Below are 21,562 nucleotides of genomic sequence, written 5' to 3' on the forward strand. Positions count from 1 at the left end.
CTTTCTCAATCCTCAACACTACATCTTCTTTCACTCCACAATGTTCCCTGTACGTGCGTATGGCCCGCACGTGGTATTTTGTGGAAGAGCCACACTCAAGGGGCCAAGGAGCTGCATGTGGCTCGCGAGCCACGGTTTGCATACCACTGACCTATCTCATTCTTTCTTAATGCTTGAGAAACGGAGGATAACAAAAGGATGTAGAAAATGGCCAGCCCTTGATCATGAACTGCAGCATCATCTTCTATATATTTCTCCTTCTTCTTCTTCTTCCTCCTCCTCCTCCTCTTCCTTTCAGAGAGGAAGGGAGAGAGAGATAGAAACATCAATGATGACAGAGAGGTATTGGTTAACTGCCTTCTGCATGCCCCACACTGGGAATCCAGCCGGCAACCTGAGCATGTGCCCTGATCAGGAATCGAACTGTGTCCTCCTGGTTCACGCCAGCTGGGCTCTCCTTTGGTTCTTAACCTAATTTTTATATATGTCACCGTGACCAGAGGTGCAGTTCACCCAGGTGAAAGAAATGCATGACTGTAAGAAAGTTGTCTCTTCAGAGAGACCAAGCCCACTTCGCCACAGTTTTTCCAGCCTCAGTTGGAAGCCCCTGTAACGTGGTCTCTCTTTCTGAATTCTAAAAACCACTCTATTGGAATCTCTTCTTACAGGAACCCAGGAAAAGGAAAGCTGTCTGCACTCTTTGTAAAGGCGGGCACTGTCGTAGTAAGAGTTTTTCTAAAGACCATTTCAATGGGCCTGCAGGCCTTAAATAGGAGATGAGAGGTGATGGAGGTGGGGTGGAGCCAATCCAACTGGTTGGACCACGGCAAAGGCAGATCCAAGAGGGGAGAATCCAAATGTCAGAGGTAGATGGAGGGGAAAACGCTCTACCAGGGGGCGCAACCCAGCTCCCTTCTCCTCTGCTCATTTTCAAAAGCTCCCTGTAGGAGGAGAAACCCCGGAACTGCCCAACAGAACCCCTACCCACCCACCGCAAACAAAGGGAAGGGCCCCCTCCAGCCTTTTTGCCCTGAATGAAGTCTGGGCTTTACCTTTTAGGATCCACCCATCCCTCCCCACAGACCCAATGAGGCCGCGGCCTCCCCAGCCCGGAGGTGTGGCACTCTCCCAGGAAATGGACAGGTACCTCGGGCCAATGGTTGGAGCTGCGGCGGGCCAATGGGAGAGAGAACGGCGTGACCTGGGGTTTGAGAATGTGGGAGCCCGCAAAAGAGGGCGGGAACGAGGGGGCCTTTGACCGGGGCGCCGGGGGCGGAGGGAGGCGGGCCGGGTCCTTGGCGGGGTGCTCCAACCGCGGCGGGGGGAACCTGCGGGCCGGTCGGCAGCGTCCAATAGGAGGGCGGGTTGGCGCAGGGGCGGGCCGGGTGCCGGGCAGCCCGTCCCCTCGGGTCCGCAGGGCTGGGGCGGAGCCAGGCCGCGTCAGGTGGTCCCGGGCGGGCTGGCGGGGCTGGGGCGGGGCGCGGCGCCGGGAGGGGAGCGGCCGCAGGCGGGCGGCGGCGGGCACCGGCTGAGTGAGCAGGTAGCGCGGCGGAGGTGGCCGGGCCGCCCCCAGGGGGCGAGCGCACAGGCGGGGGCCCCTGTCCGCCGCGCCCCCAGGCTGCGGTGAGCACTCGAGCTCCTGGCACTCGCCGCGCCAGCAGCAAGCAGCCGGCTCTCTCCGCCCCGCCAGCCCGGGCCCTACCTGCGGCCACTGTCGGGGGAGGGGGTCCCCCCAGCTCTGCGGAGCCGCATGAACAATAGGCGGCGGCGGCTCCTGCGGGTGGCGGCGGCCCCGCACCCTATGGATCGGCCGCTCCATGGAGCCCTCCAGAGCGCTTCTCGGCTGCCTGGCGAGCGCCGCCGCTGCAGCCCCGCCGGGGGAGGATGGAGCGGGGGCCGGGGCCGAGGAGGAGGAGGAAGAGGAGGAGGAGGCGGCGGCGGCCCCCGGGGAGCTGGGCTCCGACGCGCCGCTGCCCTACTGGACCGCCGTGTTCGAGTACGAGGCGGCGGGCGAGGACGAACTGACCCTGCGGCTGGGCGACGTGGTGGAGGTGCTGTCCAAGGACTCGCAGGTGTCCGGCGACGAGGGCTGGTGGACCGGGCAGCTGAACCAGCGGGTGGGCATCTTCCCCAGCAACTACGTGACCCCGCGCAGCGCCTTCTCCAGCCGCTGCCAGCCCGGCGGCGAGGACCCCAGTTGCTACCCGCCCATTCAGTGTAAGGCGAAGGCAGGGCCCGGGACCCCGGCGGGGAGGGCGGGAGAGGGGGGGCGTTGGAGCCTGGGGGTGATCGCGGAGAGACGGGAGCCCCCCTCGAGGGTTAGGTTAGGTGTGGGGGGGATGGTTGAGTGTGGGGGGGTGGCTGACCTGGGGCTGGGTGTGGGCGCGCGCGCTCGGGCCGCAGGGCTTTGGTGGGTGCTGTGTGTACCATGGAGACGCCGCAGGCCTTGCCTGGAACCTCCGGCGTTTGGGCTTCTCAGCCTTCATCTGACCACCTCAGCAGCAACCCCTGATTGCACTTCCTGAAGCCTCAGCATGAGAATCTCCCCATTTCCCACTCCCCTCCCGCCTCCCTCCCCCCAATCTCTCTCTCCGTGTCCCCCTCCAATCCCCGCTCCCCTCAAAAAATATCTGGAAGGATTTCAGGCAAGCTAGCTGGTGGTTTCTGTCGTAACTCTAGTCCCCACGTCTAGGACTTCCCGGCCCCTGGTATCCTCTGTCCCCGCCCCTTAAAGGCATTTGCTTTGAAGGAGTTGGGGGTTGTCTCCCGCAGGGCTGGGCTGGCTCACACGTCCCGGAAGCCTGTGTGAACTCAGGGCTGAAGTGTCTTTGAAATGTCGTGTTGATTTCTTGGATGCTAATCTTGTAACTCAGAAGTTGTACCTTCAGGAGTCTCACTGAATACTAATGTGCTGAGAAGGGTGTGTGTTGTGTGGATGGGCAGGTGATGGGTGGGGAAATGATGAGAGAGGCAAAAGTAAGTCATTCTCCCAGGAGAGATCAGGAGGTCAGGGCACAGTGGCTAAATCCCAGTCCCTTGACACCTAGGATGCTAAGACAATACATTTTCTTCTTTCTTCTCATCCTAGATCCTTGCCTATATTTGGTATTTACTAAATCTCAGGGGGACCATGCCCATAGGTCCCTCCCAGGGCCTTCCTTCCTTCCAGTGTCCTGGTTTTTACCAGTTTCCCAGGAGTCCTCTGTTCCACACCCTGTAATGAAATTTCCTTTGTTTTTTTTTTTCAAAGGACTTAAGCTGCCATGAAAATCCCTCAATCAATGATGCTAGGTGGTTTTAGTAGAAAGATGTTACACTATATTTGTATTTGAGGGATTCCATAGTTTCCTTCCTGTTAAGAAAAATATTGTTGATGCATATTGAGCATTCCTCATTCCATATTTTGTACACTTTGCATCATAGCGCTGATTTTTAAAAAATCATCACCAATCTCCAACTTTAAACATTTTTAAATGTTTTAAACAGTTTTAAAAGTCATTCGTGACAAGTTATTTTCTGGCCCTGTAACTTATTTTCGCCTGAACAACTGTGTTATTTTCTTAAGATATTTGTTAAATACCACCACTTAATATCAAAGTCATAATCTCTTACCCTGTTTTTCTCCTTCCTCTTTTTGTATCGGTGGTTTGACTATCAATTGATGTTCAAATCTTTAGTTACCTTTGTTTCCCTCTCCCTCTCATTCAATTAAAAACTTCCTGTTTCTGCATCTGATAGTACTTAGTGGCAACAAAGTACTTTATGCTGTTTCTAGGCATTATATCTTTTTGGCACTAGTATTGGGAAGATGAAGGTTAGTGTCTGAAATAGTGTTGAAGATGAACCTGGTCACACATTGGGAGAAATATTGGAAGAATGGTCTGGTGTATTAGAAAACTGGTTTTAAACGTAAGTCACATTTCGAGGTTCTTTGTGGGTGAAGTTTGTGATTTTTTTTTTTTCAGCAACAGCTAATTAAGCTGTGTTTTATACTTTTCTTTAAGTTTGGTCAGAGCCGAAGGGGTGTGTGAGGCTCATGCGCTGGAACGCAGTTTCTTTACTGTCTTGTGCTCCCCGCTGTCAGAGCAGTCAGGAGTGAATGAGACTTAGGCTGGAAGCGCCCATCCCCAGAGAGCCAGACATGTCCACTGTGCCACTGTAGAAACTCCTCCTTCGTTAGGTGCCCAGGACTTAATCTTATTGTAACAAAAGTAACCTTGCATAGACTAGATTCTTAAATCTAGAATCCAGATGGTGAGAAAGTAGGCAGTCCCTTGTGCTTATTGAAAGAATTGACTTGAAGAACATGGTATTTGAAAGGTCCTGGTAAGTTATTTTATTTAGTGTCATCAGGAGTTCTGATCTTGCCTGGAATTAATTCTTGATAATTCAGAAAATGTAATTCCAGTCACAAAGCAATTAGAGGGCCTCGTGGAGAATGGCTACTGTGTTAAATATCCAGGGATAAAGAAACGATAAGAGGTGCTTGTAAGTCACACATGAGGGAGATTGGTGATGTAAATAATTTCACTACAGCGTTTTGGTAAAGATGAACAGGGCAAGTTGCTGACAGGTGTGCTTCCTACCTGTAGGCTAATGTCCACCAGTTCAGGTAGTGTCACTCAGAAACAAAAGGTGATTGACAACCTTTCCCAAAGATTTGGAATGAAGTTGAGCCACTGACAACTTTTCCCTGTTACCCTTTTGAACTTCCCATCTGGGGCATGGATTGTGATGTTAGACTGCGAATAGAAGACACTAATAATGATCTGTTTTCGTTTTAAATATTGCTTCAGAGGGAAAATTCTGTTTCAAACTTTACTCAAAACAAAAGAGGTAAAAAAAAAGGTGGAAATTACTAAATCTTATGACAAAGAAAAATGTAATAGTTCTATCCCCTCCAATGTAGATATTAGCGTATAGCTCGTCATGGAACTGAGAAATAAAAATCACCAAGGGGGTCTCTCATCTTCCTTATTTTAGTAAAAGATGAAAAGATGTAGTTCCATATGTTTTATCTTGGGAGATATGTAGGCATTTAAAAACGTTTCTCCTACAGGAGGTTGTGTCTATTTTCAAGTAGGGCATAAATTAAGGTTCTATCTGACTAATTTACTTTATTTTTCTTATAAGGATGCATTTTCATATGTACTTAAGATTTTTAAATGAGTGAGATATGTACCATTCACTTGCCAAAACCCACCAGAATGTGCCTATACATTTCATTTTCAAGGATACAATTGAGAGCGAAGAACATCTTGACTCTGAAAATGAAAGAAATAAGGTTTTGTTCCTGGTATTCCTGGATATGTCCTTCCAAAGAAACTAAAAAATGTGTTGGGTGCGACTTGACCTGATTCTTACTTAAAACCAGGTCTTGACTGGAGCAGGAAACAGAAGGAGAGCCCCACATTCTCTCAGCGCAACTGAAGGTCTAGTTCAGTGGTTCTCAACCTTCCTAATGCCGAGACCCTTTAATACAGTTCCTCATGTTATTATTTTCGTTGCTACTTCATAACTGCAATTTTGCTACTGTTATGAATTGTAATGTAAATATCTGATATGCAGGATGTATTTTCATTGTTACAAATTGAACATAATTAAAGCATAGTGATTAATCACAAAAACAACATGTAATTATATATGTGTTTTTCGGTGGTCTTAGGTGACCCCTGTGAAAGGGTCATTCGACCCCCCCAAAGGGGTCGCGACCCACAGGTTGAGAACCGCTGGTCTAGTTCTTACTCCAAGAAACTTCTTACTTCCAAGGGAAGGGAACAGAAGTACCTTCCTCCCTTGCCCCCACCCCCCTCTCTTCTTTCTTCTGTCTGCTTGTAAGCTGTGTTCTATACTTTTCTTTAAGTTTGGTCGTAATGTTTTCTTAACTAAATAGCAAGAACCTGAGAGTTTATGTCCTACCCAGAGCAAGACTATTTATTGCTTGGCCTTCCCCACAGAGGTTTTCTGTCTTCGGCCAAACGCCACCCGTGGAGCTGTCCTTTCAGCACCCCAGTTCAGAATCACATCTTTAAAACCCTCATACATTTAAATAAATATTTAACACCTCCTGTGTGTTCACAACCATGCTTCAGTCCCAGGGAAGAAGGCAGGTAGAAGAGAAAATACAACAGTTCATTCCCTTAAGGAGAATTCAGATACTCCGCTAAAGAAATAAGATGTGTAAACACAAATTTGTTAAATAGGCCCATATCTTTTCATCAGCATAAAAACTGGTAGAAAACAATGAACTTTCCTTCCCTCCATGACCCAGGAGACTCCGAACATAACTTATATGTTTCTCCAAAAGGGTTTCTAATCTCTCTTTAACATAGGCATCCCCCCCCCCCCCCATTCATATAGATGAGATAAGGCAAACATTAGTAATGTCAGGTTTTATTTTAGGACCTAGAAACACTCAAGCTATTTTAAGTAGAAAGTGCTCTAGCACAGGAAGTTAGGTGCTTACAGAATGATTGGGAGGGTGGGGAGAAGGGACTCTCGGGTGGACCTGTCGGAAAAACGCCAAGAACATTGCAGACCCCGCCCACCAGGTAGGCTGCTACTTCTCCCAGTGGGAAGGCACAGAATCAGGAGCTGTCATGGAAGCGGTGGAGTTCAAGAACGCCCGGTTGTTGTTGCAGTCCAGGATTAGGCAACCACTTGGCCTTGCAACATGCCTCTCCTCATCCACAGAGCGAATGATTGGACACTGACTCGCTGTTGCAGAAAAACGCCACCTCTCCACAGCCTTGCTTGCCAGGAGACGCAGCAAGAAGACGGCCTCCATTTCATTTCTGCCTTCTAAATCTTCTGCATCTAACGCAGAACCTGATCTGCATCCAGAACTCTAGCTGTCAGGGGGTCTGGGAAATGTAGTTTTCAGCTTTCTGGCTTTTGTAGAACTGAGTGGCCTGCTGGAGGGATTTTAGAGTGGATGCTGATTGCTAGTCTGCAGGACCTGCCGCACCGTATATTCTTTGGGGAGAGCGCCCGATGAGGTGATAAGCCTGAACACTTGGAACATTTGGAGTCAAGATGGGCCATACTTTTTGTATACCAAAAAACAGCTAACTTTTCCTAAGAGTTTCCTTTGTGCAGACTGCCACTTGCATTACAAAATACAAGTGAATATCAGCCCCAGATGGAATAGAAACACTATAATTAAGCAAGAACAGAGTTTGGAGCACCACCAGCATCTGAGTGGAGAATGGCGGCATCATGGGGCTGGCTGTGGAAGGAAGCAGTGGGCAGTTCCTCTTTTGGTCTTGCCAAAAGTTCAGAAATACATTTTTGTTTTCTTAGTTTTTTAGCAAAGTTTGTGTGTGTGTGTCTGTCTGTCTGTTGTTTTTTTTTGTTTGTTTTTTTAAGCCAAACTACTAAGCTGAGAGATGAGTATGAGTAAGCCAGGTAAAGATGATGAGACTGAGAAGATAGAACAGGTTTTCATGAAAAAAAAACAAAAACACATACAATAGCTCTTTGCTCATATAGCAGCACCATGTCCAGCCCAAGATTTGTGTGCCAGTTACAAAGCATAAGGCCGCAGAGCGTAAGTTAATCACATTTCCTGCCCTTATGCAGTTGACTTTATAATAGGAAGACAGAAAAGCCGCATGAAGAGACAACTTGCTGCGTTCACGCATCCGGGTAAATGGGTGATTAAATGGTGTTTCTGGAATGTTTTTGATTTGCCTCTCTCTCCCTCCTCTTTCCCAGTGTTAGAGATTGACTTTGCGGAGCTAACCCTGGAAGAGATTATTGGCATCGGGGGCTTTGGGAAGGTCTATCGTGCTTTCTGGATAGGGGATGAGGTCGCCGTGAAAGCAGCTCGCCACGACCCCGATGAGGACATCAGCCAGACCATAGAGAATGTTCGCCAGGAGGCCAAGCTCTTCGCCATGCTGAAGCACCCCAACATCATTGCTCTCAGGGGGGTGTGTCTGAAGGAACCCAACCTCTGCTTGGTCATGGAGTTCGCTCGTGGAGGACCTTTGAACAGAGTGCTATCTGGGAAGAGGATTCCTCCCGACATCCTGGTTAACTGGGCCGTGCAGATTGCCAGAGGGATGAACTACTTACACGATGAGGCGATTGTCCCCATCATCCACCGCGACCTTAAGTCCAGCAACAGTGAGTATGAAGGGATGGGGCTGGAGGGCTTGAGAGCACGTTCAGACTCAGTCCAGGGCATCAGTTGATGTGGATTCCTAAAAGAACCCTAGCGGGCAGTCAAAACTGCTTGCTTAAAACCATTCCATCCTGGAGTTGAGATGTAGGGCGGTGATGAGTGCTAGGAAAATTGGTTTAGGACGAGAAGAATAAGGTGCCTGAGGGGTTGGGACACTTCTGAGCTCCCATTAGCAGGTAAGTTTGGCAATGTGTAATTCTGATGTACCGGGCAAAAAGCAACAACGACATAGATTTACTTTTCCACTTGAGGGAAGTGTGTCTGTAACCACAAAAGGGCTTTTCCTCTTTCGTGGAACATCAGGTAACGCAAACCTATACCACCTGTTTGCATTTCTGTCTAGACAGCCAGCTTGAGGCACCCACCAGAGAAGGGGCTCCAAGGAAGAGGAGGCATGTGGTGTAAGCTGTGAGGCCCATTCAGGTTCAGTGTCAACTTGGAGAGCAGGACCTGGCTGGTCGGCTTCCAGACCTCCTGATAGCCTAGGGGCAGTGTTAATTAATTGGTATAACTTCCTAGTGTTTAATAGCAGGGAACTGAGAGGCAACTTTATTAACCACCCAGAATCCATAAACTGGATCATAAAGCAAGTGTTAGACATAATAAAATGGTGAGTCGGTAGACACTTGAGTCTCTTTCCTTGGCTGAATCCGCAGATACCGGGAATATGCTTCTTCTGTGTGGCCATGTGTGTTCTCTGCTGCCTAAACTGTGAGGGAAAGAGGATCCAGGGTGCTGAATGGCCACTGTGAGCACCCTGTCCAGGGAGGAGGGTCTTAGGAGGACTTTGGGGGTGAGGTGGGCCCAGGAACTTCATGCTCTCTGTATCCTTCAGCTTTGAGCCCAGAAAGCCTTCAGGCTTTGTTTTGTTCTGGGCTGTTCCAGAGGTAGCTTACTTTTCTGTTGATGCTTTTGTGAATCTGTTTAAGGTAATGCATTTTAGCCTGGGCCAGTTTGACTTGGTGGATAGAGGGTGGATAGTGTGTCGGCCTTTGTACTGAAAGAAACCCATAATGTTTTCTTTCAGGGAATGTAACTATTACATCTGGCATTTCTTGCAGACATTTCCAGAGCATATATGGTTTATATACTTTCCAATTTACATTAAGGAGCCTTTATTTATTTATTTTATTTATTGAAATATATTTTTATTGATTTCAGAGAGAAAGGGAAAGGGAGAGAGAGATAGAAACATCAATGAAGAGAAAGAATCATTGCTTGGCTGCCTCCTGCACACACCCAACTGGGGATCGAGCCCGCAACCTGGGCATGTGCCCTTGACCGGAATCGAACCTGGGACCCCTCAGTCCACAGGTTGGCGCTCTATCCACTGAGCCAAACCGACTATTTTTTTGTTTGTTTGTTTAAATTATTACATGTTTCCTTTTTTCCCGATTGACCCCCCTAACCCCCGGTAAATAGCCTTTATTACACTTACTTACCTCTTCCACCTGCACCCTCTTCCCCTTTAATAATAGAAAATTCATTCTTGTGAGAGTATGAAACATTGGGTATGTATTTTAGATATAATGCATATGAAGGATTTAAGTCCCATAAAATAAAACCTGATTTCTCTTTTCCTTCTGCCATTATTCTGTCTCTTTACCATATGCTTATTCTCATATGGGCTTTCAAAATTCTGTTCTTTAAATGTATTAAAGAAATCAAAACTTTTGGTGACCCTTTTTCAAAGTGATTTCTACCTAGAGATTGCTTTGGATGATGGGATAAGAATAAGCAGATGTGTTGGTACAAACAAATGATAAAGAAGCTGAATTTTCTTTATTTTCTTTTTTCTTTTTTTTAAATATATATTTTATTGATCCTTTTTCAGAGAGGAAGGGAGAGAGATAGAGAGTTAGAAACATCGATGAGAGAGAAACATCGATCAGCCGCCTCCTGCACATCTCCCACTGGGGATGTGCCCGCAACCCAGGTACATGCCCCTGACTGGAATTGAACCTGGGACCTTTCAGTCTGCAAGCCGACGCGCTATCCACTGAGCCAAACCGGTTTCGGCTATTTTATTTTTTCTTATATCCTTACTAGAGGCCCGGTGCATGAAATTTGTGCGGGCGGGGGGGGGGGGGGTTGTCCCTCAGCCCAGCCTGCACCCTCTCTAATCTGGGACCCCTCGGGGGATGTCCGACTGCCGGTTTAGACCCAATCCTACAGGGATTAGGCCTAAACCGGCAGTCGGACGTCCCTCTGACAATCCAAGACTGCTGGCTACCAACCGCTTGCCTGCCTGCCTGCCTGATTGCCCCTAACTGCTTCTGCCTGCCAGCCTGATCACTTCTAACCACTCCCCTGCCATCCTGATTGACACCTAACTGCTCCCCTGCCAGCCCGATTGCCCCCAACTGCCCTCTCCTGCCAGCCATCTTGTGGCTGTGGGCGCTGCCATCTTTGAGGATGGGGCAGTCAATTAGCATATTCTCTCCTTATTGGCTGTGAGTGCTGCCATCTTTGAGGGTGGGGCAGTCAATTAGCATACCCCCTCCTTATTGGCTGTGAGTGCCACCATCTTTGTGATGGTGTGATGGCCAATTAGCATATTCCCTCTATATTAGATAGGATCATGCTGGGAGAATTAAGCAAAGTGCTTTAACCTTACATAATTGAGCCCATTTAAAAATTTCGGCTAAGATGATGGAATTGTGAAAGTTAATAATTTCTTCTATGAAGTTTTAAATTTGGGTATAATTTCAAGCTGTAAATACAAGGTTTTACCTTATGAGATTTGTGTTTGTAAGTCTAGGTTCTTGTGAAGGAAAAGCTAAATTGTCAAGGTTTTGCTGTGTTTGCAGGAGATGGCAAGAGACCTGAATGTCATTCTATCATCCAGGAGACAAAGCCCTGGTCCTTTCTTTGTCCTTAAGTGAATTTTAGGATTTGTGGAGAGCAGCTACAGTGTTTGGACAGGTTCAAGCCTTGGACTAATGAGAGGGCACAGTCCTCTCGTGGCCACGTGCAAGTCCCAGCTTGGAGGGCAGAGCCCTCCCAGCACAATCATAGCCAGCAGCTAAAGTTGTAAGCTTGAACCTATGGTTCGAACACGTGGCCCCACGTGTCGGAGTGATGTGGGCTTGATAGAGTTCAGGTGCATGTAATTGAGTAGGATCAAAACCCACGAGAATGTTGTAAACATCTTGACCACGCCCTTACTTTGCCTCGTGGAATCTGGCTATGAAATAAAGACACGGCTTGTAGTCCATGGCACTGTCGCTAACTCTCCATCAGAGAGGAGAGTGTCCCACCCAGACACAGCTTCATTCTCTTGTCTGTCTTTTCTCCATCCTTCACCACCCCCTCTCAGGGTCACTGAACCTGGCTGATCTGGCACGGCACATAAGGCGCCCAGTGTGGGGCTGAGTATGCCATGGCTGTGCCGGCTTGCCACAAGGATTGCCAAGGGGGGGCCTTCAGTGCAGTGTATTGTGGCAGGAGATAATTAATGTCCAGAAGTGAGTAAGGTTCATTGTTCTGCATGGTTGGTGTTGATGTTGATGCCCCCATAAATCTCACAGGTGTGGTGGGGCACCTCCTTGGCATTTACCTCCTTGGCTGTTTGCCTGGGATCGTATACAGCATATCCAACAGGAGGCTTCAGGACACTGTTCTTATTTCATTGCGGTGTGTACATGACTTGGAAATCGTTTTTAAAATGTTATGCCACTCTTTGTCTTCAGTTGGAGAGTCACAACTTCTTTGTACTTTGCAGACCTGGGGATATTGGCCTGTCTTCCTTGGTTTTCATTAGGGGTTCCAGAGAGTTAGATTTGGGTCACTGTCATGTGAGGGCAGAATTCTGCAAATTATATGTATTAGTTGACTTTGAACCTCTAGAGAAAAGAATATGCATATATTGAGAATGTCCTTGTTGGAAAAAAAAAGTAATTGATGATAAACATCTATTACAAAAGGTTCAGCAAAAAAGTGATTTTTTTTAAAAAATATATTTTTATTGATTTCAGAGAGAGGAAGGGAAATGGAGAAAGATAGAAACATCAGTGGTCAGAGAGAATGATCGAAGGGCTGCTCCCTGCATGCTCCCAACTGGAGATCAAGCCTGCAACAGGGGCACGTGCCCCGACCAGGAATCAAACAGTGACCTCCTGGCTCATCGGTCAACTCTCAACCACTGAACCACACCAGCTGGGCAAAAAAGTGATTTATTAAAATGTTATATCATTCCTGATCACCTGCTTTAAAAAGTATAAGCTGTTTAGTGGCGGTGAAATGTGAATAGCATATAGCATCCTATTTTTTTTTTTAAATATATTTTATTGATTTTTTACAGAGAGGAAGGGAGAGGGATAGAAAGTCAGAAACATCGATGAGAGAGAAACATTGATCAGCTGCCTCCTGCACACTCCCCACTGGGGATGTGCCCGCAACCAAGATACATGCCTTTGACTGGAATCAAACCCGGGACCCTTGAGTCCGCAGACCGACACTCTATCCACTGAGCCAAACTGGTCAGGGCAGCATCCTATGTTGATATATAATCTTCAGTAAGCTTAGGCTTGACTGTACATAACCTAAAAAGAACAAAACAAGGTAACATTAGCCAAAACAAGGTATGTCTTCATTTGTCTTTTAAAGGAAGTCTGGGGGGTTTTAGGGCATCATGCACAGTGTCCTCAGGGACCCAGGCTCCTATTTTTCACTCCATTATCCCAGCACATGGCTAGTATCCTCAGGGGTCGCCTTATAGTTCAGGATGCTATTATTTGGTTTAAGTCACAAGCCTGGAGGAGGAGGAAAGCAGAAGCACAGAAGTTGTCTCCCATGAATCTCTCAGAAGTCCAGCATAACACATCTGCTTGCATTATTTGGTCAGAATGAAATCACATAGCCATGGCTAGTACAGGAGAGGCTGGGAGATGGAGGATTTTGTTTTGGGTGCAGTGGGTGCAGCTAATAATCCGGGTGTATCACCAAGGAACAGGGAGAGCATGCTGGTGGAAAGCAGCTGGCAGTCTTACCATGGAATCTCAATGTGGGACATACATTGGGAAGAACCGTTATCTCAGATACTTAGCATCATACAGCCAAACAAGGCTAGACAGGCCCTGGGCTGTGTGGCTCAGACCCCTGATTTAGCTAATGGTTTATATTACTTTACCACATTGCATCGTTAACTTAAACATCACTTCTTGAAACTGCTTGTAAAAGTGCTGGCTATAAAAATGGATTTATGTGGCTCTGCTCCATCAGACAGGGAAAAACCTGATTGTTAGCAACAGTGTTAGTGATTGGTGGTCTTTCAGAGGAAAGATTGTCCTTTTGGGGGTAGGTAGATGGATTTCAGAGTTTTGACTTACAGGCATTTGGCAGAATTGCAGTTTAACAGTAGCCATAAAAATTAAATTAGTGTAAAAATGAGACCATATGAAAAAGCTTTGGAAAAGGGAAAGCCTCACCCAAAGTAAAGACAGTGTTCTTTTATTTATTTATTTTATTTTATTTTTATTTATTTATATTTTTTTATTGCTTAAAGTATTACAAAGGGTATTACATCTGTGTCATTTTTTCCCCCCTGCCCTTGACAGTCCCCTGGCCTCCCCTACCCTAGTGTTCTTTTATTATTAAACTAGTGGCCCAGTGCACAAAATTCATGCACATTAAAAGGGAATTAAATGCCGAAACCGGTTTGGCTCAGTGGCTAGAGCATCGGCCTGAGGACTGAAAGGTCCCAGGTTCGATTCTGGTCAAGGGCATGTACCTGGGTTGCGGGCACATCCCCAGTAGGAGATGTGCAGGAGGCAGCTGATCCATGTTTCTCTGTCATCAATGTTTCTAACTCTCGCCCTCTCTCCCTTTCTCTCTGTAAAAAATCAATAAAATATATTTTTTTAAAAAGGGAATTAATTAGAGGAAATATTTTATATTGCTTTTTGCCCTTTCTCTATAATAGAAGTGTCAGAGATGAAAAAAAATTAGTAAAATGTATATGAAAATAATATATCAATTTATTAAACAATAACAGTGTCATGTCTCCCAGCTGGTGCCGGGCGGGGGACACAACCTCATGTTCCCCGGCAGGCACTGGGCAGGGAATGCAGCCTCATGTCCCCCTGCCTTGCCGCGTACACAGCCCTGCCCCCCGCCCCCCCCCCCCCCCCCCCCCCCGCGTCTGCTGCGCAAGCTGCCTCCTGCTGATAGGTCGTTACGGTGTGAGGGCGTCATGACCATTTACATATTAGCCTTTTATTATATAGGATAACTTATTTCCTTCTCTTAGGACACGTGGAAGAACCATACAGGCAAAAGCTATATGTGTTTTACCAAATTTTGCATTTGTGCATATTTGTTCTCACTCCCAAGTCATGCACAGAAAATCTTAATAAACATTGCTTGTAGCATGCATTTCCCCCCCACACTTGTCAGTGTATTGTAGCCACTTTCTCATATAAGTAAATATTCTTTTACTACTAGATATTTAAAGGTTGCGCAGTATTTTACTATTTAGAGATACCATCCTGTATTAACAGTCAAACCCCTATCTAATAATAATATTAATAACAATGACTAATGCTTATTGAGTGCTCCCTTTAAGTCAGGCACTGTCTAAGCATTTTATGTAGATTCTCTCTTAATTCTCTCAGGACCCTACCGGGTAAAGGCTATGAGTGTCTTTACAGATGAGCAAACTGAGTCTCAGAAGGGACCAGCCACTTCTCTAGACTCTCACTGCCAGTCCTTAGACTAGGCTTTGAGCTCAGGCCTGACTCCTCAGCTTGTGTTCCTAATCATCTGCCATCATTGGCACACTGCTGTTGGGCAGCGGGGGTGTTTCACTGCATTATTTCTGTGGCCCTCTAATACTTCAGTTTTGTGTAATTAGAAGTGATGTTACTCTGCTCACCGAGCCATGGCATCCATATTTCATTAATGTACGGTCCATCACCTTATTCTTGATTTCCTAGTTGAAAGAACAGGTGAGTGGTGAGCGGTATTTGATTTGGGACTAGCCACACCTGCCTTCCTGTTTTTGGGTGTCAACTTATTCTTCTCATGAGGCTTTTTTGCTGCTTTATTTCCCTCTTTTCCTCAAAGGTACTTGCCCCTTAAGCCAAGCTGGTTTCCTCTTTCCCCCGGGACACATCCTGTACTTTTCAACCACTGCACCCTCATCACACTGCCCCTTGGTGTGGGAATAATCTTGCTTTCAGGGTGCTCTCGCCTCATCTCTCTGCCTAGCCAAACCCCACCCAGTTTCCTGTGCTCAGCTCAAAGCTGGCTGCTTCTCCTGCCCCACAGCCCATCACTGTAGTTAATGCTGAATAGTTGTTTGATGCTAAACATGTGAACCCGATGGCACGTAGAAGAATATGAAAGAACGAGGGACTAGATCTGCTAGGCCAGTGGTTGCAAACTCAGATGCTTTCCAGTCGGCTGGTGTGACGGTGTGGGGCTTGGTGGGAATGCTGGCAAAGGGCATGTCTGCTCCACCCAACGCAGGCCATTGGAAAACAAAGCAAAACAGTGTGCTGGCCTGCCGCGGGCTGCGAAACTGCATCCCTGGCCTCCTGTTTTCGTTGGCTCTGATCTCAGGAGCATCCCCTATGTCTCTAAATAGATTTTGTCTTTAGTTTTCAGGCACTTGAATGAATGAATGAATGAATGAATGAATGAGTGAATAAAGTAGCACTTGAACTGGTCTACTTGCAGGATCTCAAAATGTAAAAATTCCCATTTTCTTGTCGGAGGTCCCTCATGCCTTACTTGCATGGAAGTTGCTTTGTGTCCTCATTGTAATCTCCAGGCCCTTGATCCTTGCTAACATCTGAGTTCATCGACCTGTTCTGGGTGCCGCGTGTGGCATTTTTACAACATATTCATTAGTAACCTCTAGCGCTTTGACCTCTTCTTTCTCTGCACTCTTCCCAGGCGCTCGCTCCCAGTGACTCACTGGCCAGTGTCTCCATAGCAGCCAGTTGCAGCTGCCAGGTGCTGCGGGGTCCACTGCCAGCCTGTCTCATCCACCCTCGGCGTTCCTTTAGTCCCAGCTTGTGAAGCCCTGTCGTGCTCCTCAGGGTGCGGGGTCCAGTTTTGTCGAGTTGTTTGATTGGCTGCTCCTTTGCAACTGGAGGCCCTCCCTCCCAGTTCTGTGCTCACAATGCTTTGTGCCTGTCTCCAGCCTTCTCTCGGAGTTCACAAGGCAAGAAAGAGGAAGACCTGCTTTTCTACAGTGGGAGGAGCTTCCATCTTGCCCTTCGCCTCAGGCTGGCTCTAAGTCTAAGCCAGTGATGGCGAACCTTTTGAGCTCTGCGTGTCAGCATTTTGAAAAACTCTAACTTCACTCTGGTGCCGTGTCACATATAGAAATTTTTTGATATTTGCAACCATAGTAAAACAAAGACTTATATTTTTGACATTTATTTTATATATTTAAATGCCATTTAGCAAAGAACAATCAACCAAAAAAATGAGTTCGCGTGTCACCTCTGACACGCGTGCCATAGGTTCGCCATCACTGGTCTAAGCCCTGGCGCACACCTGGACTGGACTCTGGCCTCAGCCCCTGACTGCGCTGCCCGTGTAGGCTTTCCCCAGGCTGCGAGCTTGCTGGCCTCCAGGCTTGTGGAACCCCGGACCCACTGGACTTCACTCTCTAGTGTCCTTGTTCCTGCACACACTCCCCCTGAGGTGGAGCACGTTCCTGCCTTAGGGATGAAGCCATTGAGGCAGTGGCCTCCTGGCCAGCAGCAATGCGGCAGAAAGGACCTGCCTAGAAAAGGATGAGGAGTAGCCATAAACGTAGCTTTCCAGAAGGCCTGTGAAATCATTTGGTCTGGCCCTGCCAAGGCATTAGGGGTGAGTTAATTATATGTTTAACCAAATAAAGCAAGCTAATTTTTAAGTTGATAATTTTGTAGGGCCTGCGCATGATATTATAAATATCCAAATGGCCCTTGTCAGAAAACAATGTTCCCCACCCCCGCTATAGGAGAATAAACTAGAACATTCTCAGGGTGGATCTGGGAGGCAGTCAAATACCAGCTATAGAGAACCCAATTCTTAGTCTTTTGGAGAGGTTCATAAATGACTTTTTCTATGACTCGTGAACGCATCTCTAGCAGTACCTGGCTCTGGTATTTCTGAATCTTTTTCCCTGTTGTTCTACCCATTTCTAGTCTTCGGGGTGCTTTGCTACAAGTTCCCTTTTACAGAGAGTTGGAGGATGACAGATGTGTCTTGAGGACTTTTCCAGGCAAAAGTGTACAAGCGCTCAACGAATTGGATTTCTCCTTTGAGTGCAGGAGACTGTACCTGCAGTCAGCTAGCAGCCCTCAGGCATGTCCCAGAGCGTTGTGGTCAGTTAATGGGCTGCATTTTCCATGAATACAGAGACCTGTTCTGCAAGTTAAAATGAATACATAAGTGAATAAAGCTGAAATGAAGCAAGCCACCAGCCAGGTGACACGTCTCCGCAGAAGACCCCAGCGAGGCCAAGAGGTCTGACCTGCGGGTCGCATTGTGTCTTCACTTCTTTAACTTTGTCTGGGAACCTTGCTGCTTCCGCACAAAGGTGGTTCTGGTGGTGTGTGAGTTTGAGCGTGTGGTGCTGGGAATGTATCAGTAAGCAGAAACAGATGCTATCATGACTGGTGAGCACAGTAGAGGGAAGGTGCAGGTGACATGAGAGTGACTAACACAGGGGCATACCCGAGGGTTTGCGCGGATGTGGTCTGAAGAGAGAAGAGGAGTTAATGGACAAAGTGTGGAGGGTAGGTGGGGCTGGGAGGTTCCAGGCTGGGAGACCAGCAGACACAAACGCCCAGTGAGAGCATGGCCTCCTGTGGGGAGGAGGGTAGCAAATGGTGCCCTTGACATTCCCTGTGGATTTTCTAGCCTCAGTCTTTTCCTGTGGCTGGAGGGGCTTCTTTGTGGATTGTTTCCCCTTTTCCCCCCAAGTTTGCTCTGGAAGTCACCCTCTTTCCCTTCCTCTTTGCTGACCCTGAGGGCTTCTCTGTAGCTTACTCAGTGGGGCTGGAGTGGCTTGGGGCCCTGGGCAATATTTAGGCACTAACAAAGCCTGCACTGGAGTTGGAGCAGAAAATTGTGTTTGTGCAGGGTTTTGGTAGATATTTCTGGACTATGATTGAGCTGTGATCGTGGGGGAAATGGCCTCGGTTGAAGGAAGAGTTGGGTGGGCTCAGAGCAAGAAGGGTTTTTGAAAGGTGTATGGGCTCTGGTTTCTAAATATAGGGTGGGGCACCAGTGTTCATATGGAAATAACACAATAATTGATAAATAATAATGCAAAAATAAACTCTGTTTCACATACTTATAAACAACAGTAAACCTACTTTTGCCTCACCCTGTATTTCTTTTGTCTCATCTCCTTTACCCCGTTTCTGTTTCTGCTGGTTTGAGCCACTGTTGCCTTGAAAGTCAAATAAACTATCATGTCTTCCTTAGTTCTCAACCTCAAGCCAACCTGGTAACAGCTAAGTAGTGGACCGTCCCCCCCCCCCCCCCTTTCACAGGTGGCCTGTGGCGCTGCCATTGCTCAGGGTCAAGATTTGTGCTTCGTAGCCGGTCTCTCCTTTCCTCCGTGGTGGGAAGTTTTCCATTCCTGACTTGGTGCTTCGCCTCATTCCCAGGAGGTAGCTCGGGATCGGAATGGATATGGGCACTGAGACATAAAGGGGTGACGTCAGTGGTCTGAGTCAAGAGAAAAATGTAGCTTCTCCCCCAGGTCGCCCTTGGAGCCTCTTTCAATGCCCTGTCGGCTTCTTGTAGAACCACCCTTGTTCTTAACTAGGAAGGGCTGTTAACCTTGAACCCCTGGATCTACGCAAAATGTGTGCGGGTTCATTTGGGGAAAGGGTTTTATAGCTTTCACCTGTCCAAGACTGAGAGAAAGTTAGGAATCAGCGCTGTCATAGAGAATTTCTGTGAGCATCTGGGTAAGAGGACCGGTGCAGTGGAAGGGACACCTGCCCAGTGGCGCTGACTGGCTGGGTGGCCCTGGGTACATCTTGTGCTTTCTCTGGGCCTCAGGGTCCTCGTTTGTGAAATGAGAGGTTTGGATGAGATGGTCTCTGCGGGCCCTCCCAGGACTGACATGTGACGTAAGTGTGAACGGGTGTGTTTTGGGAGTAGGTGAGGACTGCATGGTCTGTCTGAATCTGTGTGAGGCTCCTGCATGCCCAGGTTCTCCCTCTTTCCAGCTTCTTGTTGCAGAGGCCAGGCTCCTGGTGGGGAATCTTCGCCAAGTGAGAAGACAGCTGACAGGAGCCCACAGGTGCTCCCTTCCCCCTTTGCTGCCCAGTGCATGACAGATGGCCTTGCAGAGAGAAGATGCTCTGGTCACATGAATCACAATTGGGATTTACAATAAACCAAGGGCAGCCTGCATCCACAATCAGGACACAGTCCACTCTCCTGTCCTTGGAACTGGGTGACGGGCATCCTAGTGTCTCGGGGCTTTGCTTACTGGCTTCCCATCCACTTTTCTGAACAGACATAAGGCTTTTTCAGATGGGGCTCAAGACCATTTCGATGGTTTTAATTGTGTGCTTCTGTGCTCCACTCACCAATACAACTGCAGGAACACTTTGCTCTGCAGGCCATTAGGCCATGACAGTGAGCTACAGAAATGAGACATATGAAAGCTGTGGATTACACAGCCCTTCCCTTCCGGTCTTCCCTGGGGTTTTTATTCTCTGTAGGAAATTTGAAGGTTTTCATATGAGAAGAAAGTATTTCCCCTTAAGCTTGCTTTTTGGAATCACTGTGCTCTAATGGAAGGGGCACTGGCTTGGGCATGAGAGCGACTTGGATTCAAGCTATTTCTTAAGCCCCTGACCCTGGGCCTGTGGCTAGGATTTTCGTCTGTACAATGGCCAGGGGTCCTCAAACTTTTTAAACAGGGGGCCAGTTCACTGTCCCTCAGACCGTAGGAGGGCTGGACTATAGTTTAAAAAAAAAACTATGAACAAATTCCTATGCACACAGTGGCGGCAAAAACACCCGGCGGGCCGGATAAATGTTTTTGGCGGGCCGCATGTGGCCCGCGGGCCGTAGTTTGAGGACCCCTGATGTGGACAGTACAGAAAGGAGCAGGGTTGTCCCAAGATGGTGTGCCATGCACAAACCACAGCCAGCAGTGGCCCTGCACTTTCTTCCCTCTTCCCAAGGAGTAGGAGAACCTTCTTTCTGTTCCTTGCTGTTTGGTGTACACAGGATAGAATCGGGTTTTTCTTTTTATTATGAGGACTTTCAGCAGCCCTAAGCTGTCGTCTCTCAAGCCAGCCAGGTGTAGTTTCACCGCTTCCACTGAAATGGGCAGATTTATTTCCGCTGAAGCTGCAGAGGTTGGTCCCTGCCAGCCGCCTCCAACTGCCGGAGCCTCTGTGGACCCAGCTTAACTCGCAGTGCTAGCCCCCCTGAGAAATGCTGCCTCGTTATGGCCTTTGGCCTGATTGAAAGGGACAGCCGGCCAGTTTTATGGCTCGGCTGGCCTCTCGGCTGATCATTAAAATGCTTTTGCCCTCGGAGGAAGGCCATATATTTCTCTCCCTCTCCCTTCTCTGCTGCCCCACCCTGCGGCTGAGGTCAGAGGGAATAGATGCCTTTTTTCAAACCCTCCTCCCAGCCTCCCCAAATCAACTGTAGCATTCTTGTTGCATCGTCTCCTTTAAGACTGGAATGTTCAGGGTGGGCGGGAGAGATTTTATTTTGAGTATTGTGGTCTTCTTTCGGAAGGAGAATGGAGTGTGATTACTCCTTTTCCATCTCTGTATAGCAGCTCTGACTTCCTACTGCTTTTCCAGATCCGGTTGTGCCAAGCTCCTGGTGGGGAATCTGTATTTGGGGGGAAAGGGTTACAGCTTTTACCGGTCCAAGACTCAGATAATGTTATGAATCAACACTGTTACAGAGAACTGCTTTAATTTGAGCATCTGGGCAAGAGGACTGTAGCACGTAGGAGGACCTCAAGAAATGTTTGAGCTTTTGATCATCACAGCTTCCGGTGCTGTGCCCTTTTCCATGTACTAACTACCCGCCTCAAGACATTCTCCAAACAATGCCAGAACCCCCTCCTACAGAGCCCACATTTAGGATGTAACCCCCTTTCCATTGGAGATGAGCCGGCGTGAGCTCTGGGTGAGACTGGGTGTGAGCCCTGGCTCTATTGCTTGTGAGCTGGGACCTTGAGAATCTCTGTGCCGTAGCTTCTATAAATGTGAAATGGGGATAATTATAACCCCACCAATCTCATTTTACAGGGTAGACGTGTACATCAAATAATCTAAGTGGCGCTTTTAGCAGTGCCTGGCATGCGGTAAGAACTCCATATGCTGACATTATTGTTGTAAATCCAGCAACTACATTTATTCCCTCAGTATTTAG

General features: G+C 47.7%; 1 protein-coding gene across 2 annotated transcripts in view; it reads left to right on the plus strand.

Annotated features, from left to right (window-relative positions):
• Nucleotides 1–1,817: 1,817 nt before the first annotated feature.
• MAP3K9 (mitogen-activated protein kinase kinase kinase 9) overlaps nt 1,818–21,562 on the plus strand; it is a gene marked incomplete at its 5' end in the record, with an annotated part of 70,888 nt that continues 51,143 nt past the window's right edge. For both annotated transcript variants that reach the window (XM_081105310.1, XM_081105309.1), the window contains 2 exons: nt 1,818–2,217; nt 7,717–8,130. In XM_081105310.1, the coding sequence (XP_080961436.1) occupies nt 1,818–2,217; nt 7,717–8,130 (814 nt within the window). The remainder of the gene's footprint in view (nt 2,218–7,716; nt 8,131–21,562) is intronic.

The sequence above is a fragment of the Myotis nattereri genome (genome assembly GCF_964212035.1).
Source record: "Myotis nattereri genome assembly, chromosome: 1".
In the NCBI taxonomy this organism is placed as follows: Eukaryota; Metazoa; Chordata; class Mammalia; order Chiroptera; family Vespertilionidae; genus Myotis; species Myotis nattereri.